This window comes from Mangifera indica, chromosome 7 (assembly GCF_011075055.1).
Source record: "Mangifera indica cultivar Alphonso chromosome 7, CATAS_Mindica_2.1, whole genome shotgun sequence".
NCBI classification, from domain to species: domain Eukaryota; kingdom Viridiplantae; phylum Streptophyta; class Magnoliopsida; order Sapindales; family Anacardiaceae; genus Mangifera; species Mangifera indica.
Genome location: NC_058143.1, coordinates 17,679,594 through 17,692,737, shown reverse-complemented (window position 1 = coordinate 17,692,737; position 13,144 = coordinate 17,679,594). Strand labels below are relative to the sequence as shown.

At 30.4% G+C, this 13,144-nt stretch overlaps 1 protein-coding gene across 1 annotated transcript; it reads right to left on the bottom strand.

Annotated features, from left to right (window-relative positions):
* Window positions 1-8,744: 8,744 nt before the first annotated feature.
* Window positions 8,745-11,360, bottom strand: LOC123221883 (heavy metal-associated isoprenylated plant protein 33-like). The gene is made up of 3 exons (XM_044644853.1): window positions 10,956-11,360; window positions 10,700-10,775; window positions 8,745-10,563 (listed from the first exon to the last, which is right to left on the bottom strand). The coding sequence occupies exons 1-3, from the start codon at window positions 10,983-10,985 to the stop codon at window positions 9,140-9,142; spliced, it is 1,530 nt and encodes a 509-aa protein (XP_044500788.1). The 5' UTR covers window positions 10,986-11,360; the 3' UTR covers window positions 8,745-9,139.
* Window positions 11,361-13,144: the final 1,784 nt, after the last annotated feature.

Below are 13,144 nucleotides of genomic sequence, written 5' to 3'. Positions count from 1 at the left end.
TAATCGGTGGGTGGTAATCCTAATTTTAGGTAGGTTAGAACAGAGGTTTTATAATATTTAATTTTAAAATATTATAAAAAAATTTAAATTTTCATACTCACGTTTAAAATTTCACTCTTTTACTATTTAAATTAAAGAAAGATAGCAGATATTATTTGAATGAATAAAAAGAATATACTAGAGTTTAATATCCTATAGGATAGTTTTAATGTAAAAAAAAAAAAAATAGTAAATTAAGAATAATAATTTAAATTTATTTAATATAATAATTATAAATTTAAAATTTAATAGATTTAACAGGATTAATTCAATCCAAGCCAATTATCAGACTCCAATATGAGCTGCCCCTTTAAGTGAAAATAATAGAAGAGCCCAGTACTTTCCCTATATAAAACACATCGGAATTGGAGTTCAAAAAGAAAATGCCCATTGCCAACCGGCGATCGAACCCCAAGGCTAGCTTGCTCAAACTGCTGAACCTCTATGTCTCCCATGTGATTTACTGCTAAAACTCTCCTTGATTGTTGTGCTCTTTGAATACAGAATGCTTAACTTTGACTTTGTGTTACTCTATTTCTTTACTAAATTTGTATAAATGGTACTGTTTGTTTAAATATGAATTTATGAGCTGCATAAGTCAGTGTTTGAGGCTGCAGCCTGCACAGACTCAGTGCCCTGTTATAATCGGTTGTCCCTTTGCAATTTTACCTTTTGAATGTGAGGAAATCAATAATAGGCCAAATGACTCATTCCTATCCAAAGAAACGGTAAAAATTCAAAATGACATTCGTTTTTTCTGGAAATTTAAATATTTACTTACCTAATAGTTTTTTGTATTATAATTAAAAATAAAATTATTACTTAAAATTTTTTATTTAAATAAAAATTATTTTCATCTTAATTTTAAAAATTAATTATTTTTTTCTAACTTAATTTTTAAAAAATTAACTTTCACCCCCTTTTTAAGGTTTTATATTTTAAAAGAAAAGTCATATCGTCGAACTTCGAAATATTATATTTATACTTTAAAAACTTCATTTCATATTTTTGACAATTGTTCTTCCCAGTATTCCTCTCTAATGGTATCTCTTCTCTCTTCATAATGATTTTTTTGTGTAAAAACCATTGAAAATCTGATTGAAATGATTGAATTTTGACAACAGATTTATGCAATTCCCAACATTCCTCATCAACGGCATCTGCCTTCCCTCTTTAGTGGTTTCTCAACACGAAAACCACCAAAAATCCTGTCAAAATAACCAAAATTTGGAGACGGATCTATGCAATTTTTTTGCACAAATTCGTCACCAAAATTTGACCATTTTGATCAGATTTTTGATGGTTTTTATATCAAAAAATCATCATTCAAAGAGGGCAAATGCTGTCAGAGATGAACACCAAGAAGAACGATTGTAAAAAATAAATGAAGTTTTTAAAATGTAAGTGCAATGTTTCAAAGTAAATATAAAACCCCAAAAAGAGAGGTGAAAATTAATTTTTTAAATTTAAGAGAAAAATAGTAGTTTTTAAAACTAAAAGTGAAAAAAAAATTAATTTTTGTTTGTTTAAATAAACTAGGAAAAAATGATTAGTTTTTAAAACTAAAAGGTTAAAAAATTCAATTTTTCTTGGTTTAAATATAAATCTCTAAACGATGATTTTACTCTTACCTATAATAACTAAAACTAACGGATTAGTGAGTATATGAGTTTTTGAAAATTAACAAGAACCAAATTTGGCTTTTCATTATACCTTGGGTGGGAATATTCTTTTGGCCTCAATAATAATATTAACAAGCTCTCTATTCACAGTCAAAAACATTCCTAGGGTTTCAAAATTTGGAAATAATTAATTAATGTCTTAATTAGTTGGATTATAAACCACATATAATTTTGTATAAAAATGTATAGGGTTGTTTGATTCTCCCATTGTTGTATCTTTTTAAGGGTTTCAAATGGTAGTTGTCTTCCCCTTTTTTCTGTTGTGTAAGCTTGGCTTACCTTAATTTTGTCTTTGGGCTGTTTTTGCCCTATTTGGAATGTTAAAATATTAATTTAGATTAAATAATTAAAATTTAGTAAGCCTTGTTTAAAGATAGTCTTGTTTAACAAGCTTCTTTTTCTTCCCATTAATCTTGTTTAATTTTAAGTTATTAAAAGACGGTAGTGTGATTATTTCTAACCCAAATATCACAGTGACACCTTTTAAATAAAATGTATATTTTCTTCGTTAATTTGAAAAGCTAATTAAAAAATGTTTTTGCACTATATATAAATTTATATTTTCATCGCAACATTTTGTATCTTCTTTTTTATTTCTAACTATTTTTCCTTCTTCTTATTTTTTTATCTTGGTAAGAAAAGACTAAGAAAAAAACGGTTAAATCTATAAGCGTTATTTTTCATATTTGAGATATGAACATCATAACTTAAGAAGTTAAGTGAAACGATGTCTTGACTTTTTAATATTGTTCTCATATTCTTTGACGTTGTTTTTCTAATTTTGACATTTTTAGTGATTTTTTTGACTTTGTCTTTCAGTTTTCAAACTATTCTAACAACTTTTTGATATTATTTTTCTGTTTATGATGTCGTTTTCCAATGTTTCTAACTTCTAAAATTATTCTTGTGACTTTTTGGTATCCTGCTTCTATTTTTTATACCTTCTAATGGATTTTTTGACATTGCTTTTCATTTTCAACATTGTTCACTTAATTTTCAGTGTCATTGTCTTATGTTTCTAACCTTTGATCACATATATTGTTGATAAAATTTTTTGTCATCAACTGGTATATGTAATTCAAAATCTTTGGCAAAGTATGGTAAGGTAAAAGTGACGAGTATTTGACGATGGACCTTAATATCCACTATGATAGCACAGAATAACAATGAAAGAAAAGTTTAATATAATATATAATGGTTTTTTAACATAGTTGAACCTATTTCTTAAGAGTCTACATGAACATTCATAATTATGGTAAGACAAGATCTCAAAGAATGTTTTTACAAAGATAACACAAAAAAATATTTTAAGGAGAATTTGACTTTTAAAAGAAACCTTTATATGATCTATTGGGTTCGAAAGTCTTATTGTTTCTCTAATATTTTCTTTTTTACCTTAATAATCTTTTATATTTATAAGATTTAAGAAAATGGTTTACTATGTTATTAGTAATAGTATAAAATTTAAATTCAAACATTAATTTGCTAAACTGAAAAATTGGATAAAAGATCAAAATCAAGATTGATAAATTAGAAAATTATTAGTTTTCATAAGGCGCATGACTTAGATTGGGTATTATCAATGAATGAAATAAAAATAACTATCGATTAATCAAAACCAGAGATATTATTTTTTTCAATGATCACTTTTCAAAAGATGTTTAATGGGTAGGAAACCACAGAATAACAAATCCCCGGATCCAGAAAAGCTTAGAAACATGTCTTATTCTCTCTTTTTCATTATAACTTATAATGAATAAACTATTTCAAAGTTTAGTAAACATATTTACTAAAATAATTAAAAGACACTTAATGATTGTCATAATCTTATTAGTTTTATGCAAAGTGGATATATATATATATATATCGCATAATCCCTCACTTTTATTGGTCATTCAAAGCTTAAGTTTCAATCCTAGTTAATTAATCAAGTGTTTATCCTCCTTTGTGTGCCTACTCTTTGTGTCTCTTGGTGTTGATCTTGCTTTAAAGGAATACTTTAGACCAAAATAATTACACAAGTTACGATAAGTCTATCTCAATCCAATTCAAGTCAATAAAAAAGGTTTGTTCGGGAATTGGGATATCCATCTCTAAATATTAAATCCCTTTTAAAATTATTAAAAATCTCCCCCGTTCGACAGAGTTTTTAGGTTAGGAGTTCTGAAAATATTACAAAAAAAAAAAAATACCCGAAGATTAATACGAATGTAAAACCCATCCATCCATCCGTACATACTGGGATATTCCTTAAGATTTGGGTGAAGTAAGAAAGATTTGTAGTCTCTTCCAATGTACAAACGGTCCAGGACCCTTCAGTACAGAAAAATAAATGGAAACAAAGTGTTAAAAAGGCAGACAAGGGAAGTGAACAAATAAATATATGTAAACAAAGTTCAGTAAAGACTGGGTAGCCATAAATTTATTAATGTTATCCACTGAGATGAATGTGCATGTAAGATTATAATATAAGATAGATATAGATAGATGTAAAAGATGGATAATAATGGAGTGCATAAGTAAAAGAAAACAAAAACAAGTGGTGTACCAGTGAACCCACCACCGGATTGTCTCAATCATGCAACAAAATAATAAAATAATATTTACTTATAAAATATTTTATCAGTATTATTTAAATAAATAAATAAAGATTTAAATCTAAACTCTCTCTTAAAGATTTTTAATATTTTATTAATTTTAAAATTTATAATAATATATTTATATTATAAAAATTATACACATATATATCATATTTAATTATATTAAAAAATATATATGTTAGTATCAACCTATTATTATTATTCTTAATTATTATACACGTTCCACTATGTGCTATTATGTCGACCGCATTATCATACACCTCTCTCAAATCTTCCACTATGTTGGCCCCCTGTCCGTCCGGCCCAAAATATTACCCATTCCTCGATGATTCATTCATAAAATCGTATATGGTATCTCACATTAAAATTTTAATTTTTGTATATTATATATTATATTTTTGCAAAAAATAAAATATAAAAATATAAAAAATTAAAAAAATATAACAGAGGTATCATTATTAGTTTTATGTGTGTGTATATATATATGATTATTTTTTATAAAATAATATATTAATCTGAATTAATAATATATATTATATTTTATCGTAAAATATATTTATTATATTATATTAATTTAATATATTTTATATTTTATATATATATAACACAAAGTAATTTAACTAATTCAATTACAAGCTATTTTATGTAATATTTATAGTGCAAAATTAAAAGGAAGTAGAGATAGTAGCTTTTTAGCTGTCAATCCAGGTGAATTAAGACAGTAATAAATAGTAACCGACCTAGCATTCATCTCGAAATTCGAAGTCACGTGAACTTACAAAACAACGTACCTGGAAAATGAACGCACTGTACAAAGTTACAAACACAATCACCGGCTTTATATCATTCCAATCTGTACCCATCATAACCAACACTACCCTAGTTTTATTTTTCTTAACCTTAATTATATAATTAATTAAGGAAAATTAATCACTTTGCTTGCACATGGGACAAATCGGAATGAATGATTGTGATAACAAGAAAAAAGGAATTGGAATAGGGATAATTTAAGTAATAAAAAAAAAATATATATATATATATATAAGAGTATATAAATTTAAATATTATTTAATAATATATTAAAAAAAAATTTTTAATTTATCTAATTTAATAATTATAAAATTGATTATTAAATCTAAAATTTATTATGTTTAATATAATTAGTTTGATTCTAAAAATAATAAAGGGAATAACAAAAATCTACCCAACTCAACCTTTTTCTCTTTTCAAATATTTACTTTTATTTATTATAAAATATTTATGAAGATATTTAATTTATTTTATTTGATATAATTAATTCAGTCTAAAACCGGCAAAGGGAATAGCAAAAGTCCACCCAACTTATGCTTTTTCATTTTTCAAACACTCACTTTTATCTACCATGAAGGCAATTAGAGATGAAACAGGAAGAAGACGTGAAGTAAATGTCAAGTCTATTTAAAAAAAAAAACTATGTCATAAAGTTAATTGTCATATTTATATGTTATGTTATGTTTCTGGCCTACTCCACTTTGGATTTTATTATATTTGTATGGATCTCTATCACTGTCACTATCCCTTCGATTGCGACTAAACGCTGCCGTTTCCAATCTAATTCAATTATTCGTCTGTCGACTTTCCTCAAATTAACACCCTTATCATTTGGTGGTTTTAGCAGATATTTTGGCCCGAGATTAAAGAAATATCTCTCCTCTCCGTTATTTGGATACGACCAAACTCCCATTCCCACCCAAGGTTTGATCAAATGACAAAGGCTCACTATTTATCCATCACCCACTTCTTTTCAAATATTTAATATAAATATTAAATTTTTAATATGTTCTTATTAATTTAAAAATTTATCACTTAAATTTTTAAAAATATTATATTTTAATCCCTTTTTTTAGATATAATTATTATTTTTAAAACTATTAAACAGTAAATTAAAATTTTAAAAAATTCAAAACACTTTTAATATTTTTAAAAATTATTTTTACTGCTTAAACTTTTAAAACCGAAAAATAGAAAAAATAATGAGAAAAATAGGAAATAGATAGAATAAGAATAATAAAGAAATTTATGCAAAACAACTTTCATATCCTTTTACTTAACAAACCTAAATAATAGGTGGAATTTTGATGTTTTGAAACTTAAAAGTGTGAATATATAATTTTGACAAACTTTGAGTGGGACATATATTTTGGCCTGTGGATGAATTTGGAAGCTACTATTAAACTCGTGACATGGGCCAAAAGTATGATCAATTATAGAAACACATTTTAATCAATATCCACGACTCAGATCTTTTGTACATATTTTAGCCCTCCAAGCCTAAGGTAAGGATGACCCCATTTCGAAGCGATGAAACATTATTAAAACAATAAAATTGAACAAAAGGGTCCCGTGAAACAATTTGTCAGAAAACAACCAAGATGTGATAGCACATGCATTTGATGAAATAATAGTCCATTCCAGTCTATTTATAATATTATTACTGTTATCAAAAGGTCAAGAATTCAACGTCTTAGGACTCAAGTCTCACTCCATCCAACACATTCCCATTTTCATATAAAAACAAATAGTCAACTTGTATTGGGTCATGAATTTCAAGATAAAACCTAACACCCATCACCATTGTAGGCCCTTACTCAGTTTTTTTGTGTATTTATTTCATGTAAATTGCTATTGTGTAATGCGTAGATTGTTCATATTTTGATCTTGTTTTGTGTTATTTGTATGTGTTTAAACATGGCATAATTCATATTTAATGCATGTTCTATAACATTCACGAAGACAATGCAACCGAACTCTATTATTATCATTTAAAAAAAAAAAGGATTTTGAGTAGTAATTCCAAATTTTAATGTAGTTCACAGCTAATGTTCTAGAAATTGATTTTGAAATTGCGATAATAATGCATTAAACTGTAGCTGGTGATGATAATCATGACCCGAGTGCTCCAAAAATGAAAAAATTTTCAACTGATTTTGGCCTTTCAAAGTGGTGGGGTGAGTGAGTGGCAGATCCACTTTTTTTTGTAGTCACCATTACCATGCATTCACACTCGACATTCTCAGATCAAAATCAATTCTGTTTGGAACGAGAGAAAGCGAAGAAAATAAGAGAGAAAATAGGGAGAAAAGGCAAGAGTGCGTGTGCACAGAGGGGAATCAAGTAGGAAGTCCTGTCCGCCGTTCGATGGGAGATTTTCAGATTTGTTTTAATGGTTCGATGGTACGAACTTGCCACTATTGCTTTACTTTTTTTTCACATTGTAATTATTAATACTACTACTAGTGTTTGCTTCAATCAAAATTATCGTCATGATACACTTAACGGCGTTTGTTTCTCCGTTACTGATTTACTTTGTAAGTTTTCAACGTTGAGATTGTTCTTTTTTCGTGAAACTCTGAGGGCCCCAGTTGAATGGATTCTTCTGCTCAGCATACCCAACCAGGTTACAGTTGGACCCTACACGTCATCTCAGCCATTGAAATTTATTTGGATGTATACTATTATCCCATTACCAATTTACAAAATAATTAATATTTTCTAATTTCCCGAAAGGAGAGACCACGTGAACGTTTCCCGCGTGCCTTCCTCCATTATACGTTGTAGAGTAGGAATAGTGTTAAATTCGTGACCAAACAGGGCAAGTAAATTTTGGATCTCGAGCTTTCCACAATAAATGCTTGTCTCATTGCATTGCATACAACAATTTGGCCTGAGGAAATACATAGCATGGGTACAGTAAATCTTACGACTCGAGAACGCGTTCACAAATTATTATCATACATCCGAATTTACCGAATCAAATCCCATCTCAATCAACAATGCTATTGTAAAATAACGTCTATGAAAACAGTGAGTATTTTTCATGTTGAATAAATTATATATATTTATTTAAATATATATTTAATATATATTATTATATAATTAAATATTTTTAAATTAAAAATAAAATAATATTTTATATAATAAAGTAGATATAATATCTAAAATACATCCATATAATATTGCTTTATGAGTAAAGGACTGTCACTGGTACCAACACTGCAACTGGACCCCCATATTTGATTAGACAGATAGATGATGAGCTTGCTGGGCCATCGCCATTCTTCATTATGATGATCATCACGTGACCAATGGGAACGGCAATGGCGCTCTTGTGACTTGATAATGATCGTTGATAAGACTTGACCGACGATCAGCAGAATTTATGTCAGAGGTGTCAACGCCGTTAGATTTGCAAGTCAAAAGTAGTTAGCTTGTCTTTGTCAACATGTTCTACGACTACTGATGCACAGGGAGGGTTACTTGTAATCATGGTGGGACCATAGTCAAAAAACGGAACGCACTCACACAGATGATCACAGCAGAAAGTGGATCAAACTGGAAGAACAGATGACAAGAAGAAGAAAGCACTTCTAGAATGGGAGAAAAATTTGGGAGAGAAATGGGCAGGAGAGAGGGGATCTTGTTTCCCCCTTTCTCAATGCTTTCATATTATTTTTCGTTTGGCAACATTATGTAAACACATATAAACATTAAAAGGAGCTTCTCACTCTCCCTTATAATTAGACTTAATAATATTTATCTTATATAATAAAATACTCCCTTTACATAATTTAGAACCCCTAATTCAACTTGGGATTAAAAAAAAAAAAAGAGAAAATTATAGCTAAAATGAGAACCGATTTCCATGTATAAAAAAAGGAGAAAATTATAGCTAAAATGAAAACCCATTTCCATCTATAATATGGCACTTTGACCATGGCTCCAGAACCAAAACCACCCACAAACTTATAGAGAAAACTTGACCGATAAATATATTTTTCTTCACATGACAGTGCAACTTGAGGTGTTTTCATCACTGAAAAAGTGAGTGTAAGATGGATCATGAGACGGGTATGGATACGGGTATGGGGAATAGGGCTGTTGGGGGGGATAAGGCTGTTGCGGGGGATAAGGCTGTTGCGGGACGAAATTCACTGCAGGTGGTGGCCTTGCATACATCATGGGCTGGAACCTTTCATTACCCATCGCACGTTGTTGTTGATTCATTAAAGCAGGAATGTACTGTGGTTGCTGGTGATATGGGTTACCCGGCATGAGATCAGGCCCGGCTCCTTGGAAGTATCCACCACTTCCTCCTGCACTAGCGCCGCCGCCCATGGTAGGTGCCGGAAGGCCTTGAACAGCTGGGGGGTTGCCCATTTGGCCCATTGGCATATTACCCATTTGGCCCATCGGCATGTTACCCATTTGGCCCATCTTAGCGTTAGCCATCATAACTGGAGGAACAGCACCACCCATGTTCCGGAACCCATCACTCATACCACCCATTCCTCCTCCTCCTCCACCACCACCGCCGCCACCATTTCCCTTTTTGCCCCCATTACCGTTCATATTGTTACTATTACCACCACCACCATTATTACCGTTCTTACCGTTAGCTCCGCCACCATTATGACCATTTTGAGGGAACCCACCACCGTTTTTTCCATGTTTGCCACCTGGGTTTTGATTGTTTCCTCCGTTGTTCCCACCGCCGCCGCCAGCACCACCTTTCTTACTTCCATTTCCATTTTTACTCTCACCATTACCAATATTTACTTGAACAGGACCGCCTCCTTTTTTACCATTTTGAGCAGCACCATTTTGCGGAAGCTTTTGAGCATTCATGAGCTGAGGATTATTCCGACTCATCATCTCCAGGATGTTATTAGGTATACCCTGCAGGCCATTACCCATAACAGGCATCTTCATAGCAGGAAGTGGTTCGTCAAACTCATCATCGTACTCATCATCAAATTCATCCTCATCAAACTCATCATCGTCATAATCACTCAAATCTTCATCCTCAGGAAGAATAAACTTAACACCCTTCTGGTTCTGGTCCATAGGCATCTTCATGTCCTTGAAAGGATGGAGCTTCAGATCTTGAATGCCTTTCATTTGCTGCGCTTGCTGCTGGTTTGGTTGGCCTCCTCCGCCACCACCACCACCACCACCACCACCTTTGGGCGGATTATTATTACCACCCTTTTGGCCTTTGTTGTTGCCGCCTTTGCCATTGTCAAGTTGCATGTTTTTGAACTGGTTCGTTAGTTGGTTTTGGTTGATGTTGTTTGGCTTTTGTGCACCCCATAGTTCTGCATGTTTACCTGCTTTTTGGAGCTTCTTTATCAGAACGTTATGGTCTACATTTCCTAAAACGGTCACCTTCCCTTGCTCTGCATCTATGGTGGTTTTGAACACACCTAAACATAATAATAAAAAAACCCCAAATCAAACATACAAATAAAGCTTTACAAAACAATTACGACTTCTAAGACCTGCAAAATCGTTAGCTTTAAAGCCAAAAAATCATTTTTTCTGGAAGATTAGAAGTGGTACCATCAATTTTCTGCATGATTTTCTTCACCTTGTTCTTGCATCCATCGCAGTGTATGTTCACTTTCAGAACACAAGTCTGCATGCACAAGCAACCCAAAGATCAAACCCAGTATCAAGAAAAGTATCATTCAAAAAAAAAAAAACTGAAAGCTTTCAAGAGAGAAGCAAAGGGAGGCTACTATGCTTGAGAGAAGAAACGAGAGTAAACTGTTGAGTTGATAAAAAGCAAAGAAGTTAAGAAAAGAAAACAAATTACCTGAATCTTCATAAACTCCTCTTTACTCATTCTTTTTCCTTCCAAATCCTCAAACAAACACAAGCAGAAAGGTATAATAGCTGAGAATGCTGGTAGATCTGAGAAGCACGAGCAACTAAACCACAGAAGATGAATATACAATGTAACTTTGACAATGGTTTGTGTATTCCAAGCTCAATTAGATCAAACAAAAGAAAAGGAAAAAACCAGAAAGTTGAAAACTTGAAGGAAGATAAAGAGAAAGAGAAAAAGAAGGTCTTTAGAAGAGGTGGGTGGCCATTAAAAAGTTCCCCGGTGATTGTGCTTCATCTGTAATTCATTCAGAGAAATGGAGAAAGAAAGAGAGAGAAGCGTAGGGGCAGAGCGTTTGCACACACAGAGGCTTCTTCAACGTTTCTTTAAGGGGGCTTTATTTATTAGTATTTTTTAGGCGTTTATATTATTATTTGGAATAATTTTAACATTTTATAATTAAAATGTTAAAACTAAATTTTATCTGGGTAGATAAAGTTATTGGGTGTGGGTAGGTGTTCGGGAAGGTGACTTTAATCTTTACCGCACAAAGAGAGTGATGGAGGAGAATAATAATGATGAGCTGCGTAGATTTTACATTCCAAATAAAATTTAACATATTTTCAAACTTTTGTTTGTATATATTAAAAGCTTAAATATTTATATTTTAATTATTAAAATTAACAAAAATATATTAAATATTAAAATAAAAATATTATTTAATTAATAATATTTAAAAAATAAAAGATGTTACATTTTTACTTTATATAGAATTAATTAATAATTTTTTATCTAAAAATTTAAAAATTTATATTTTTATCTTAAAATTTATAATTTTTTTTCCTAGTCCTTTAGTGAAAAGAGCTAATCGGCCTTTATATTGACGTTTTCTCTCATCTGTCTGAGTAAAGATAAATCATTGATCAACCAAATATTGATAATAATTTTTTGATATAAATCTGTACATCATACATATTTGTTTGATAAATAATTAATTAACTTTTGATTAACAATTATTTGTCCTCGTCAAAGGTATTAGAAAAAACACTAGTATAGAAGTTGGTTGACTTTTTTTATGAGAGAAACAAAGAAAAAATACTAATTATAGAAAAATATAATTTTTTAAATTTTTAAATAAAAAATTTATTAATAATTTAAATTTAATGGATTTCGTTAATTCTAATAATTGATACATTAATATTTAAGATTTTGAAATTTATTGGGCGGGAGTTGCGGGGTGCATGTAAGCTTAGGTGGGAATAAGTGTTTTGGCCATTTTATAATTGAGAAAAGGACTATTTCCTATCCAACTTTTAACTTAATTTTAAACTCATATACAAGAGAGATGAAAATTCAAATTTTCACCTATAACTAAACTGTCATCCAAATTTTTAGTTAGAGATATAGGTAAAATCATCATTTTATCTATAAACGTTAAAATTTTCTTATTTTTCCCTTCAAATTTTAAAAACTAATACCTCAAAGTTTGAAAAGTTTAGATTTTACCCCTAGGGTTTACTTTCTTCTTTAGCTACCACCAACGGTCAATACATTCCATTGATCTCCTATCTTCAACTACAAAGGACAATAAAAGATGACCTTTCATACCCTAGATCTGGACGATGAAGCATTATCCAGATCTAGAAGAATAGATGAAGGACTATGTTTTGTCGTCGCGTCTGGATGACGCTATGAGCGATGAAGCATTATCCTTTGTTGTCTGGGTAGAGCAATGAAGAGAGACCTCTCCATCGCACCGTGCAACGAGGAGATGAAGACTTCACCACACTATTGTCATCACACTTGGAGAAAGAGGATGTCGAAGACGATGTCGGAAGATGAAGTTGAAAAGTGAGGATAAAACTGCTATTTTTGAAAGATACAAGGGGCGACTAAGTTTTAAAAAATGTGGAAACCTTAGATTTGAGGGTAAAATTGTTACTTTTTAAAGTTTAATAACTTTAAATGAAAGTGAAATGTTAATTTCTAAAACCTAAGAGATAAGAAATAATAAACTTTATAACTTTTTAATATAAATAGTAAAATGACTATTTTACCTCTCATTTTAAAAAAAAAAATTAACAGAAATTTACCTATGGGTGAGAATAGAGATTTTTGTCTCTCATCGATATAGATTTGAAAATGAGCTAAAATTTGGGTGGGACATAAGTTTTTTC

Bases quoted from the DNA above. Each gene is read 5' to 3' on its own strand.
- LOC123221883 (XM_044644853.1), bottom strand. From the start codon at position 10,985: ATGAGTAAAGAGGAGTTTATGAAGATTCAG. The intron at 10,776-10,955 runs GTAATTTGTTTT...TTGTGCATGCAG, and splicing joins AGGAGTTTATGAAGATTCAG to ACTTGTGTTCTGAAAGTGAA. The intron at 10,564-10,699 runs GTACCACTTCTA...TATTATGTTTAG, and splicing joins AATCATGCAGAAAATTGATG to GTGTGTTCAAAACCACCATA.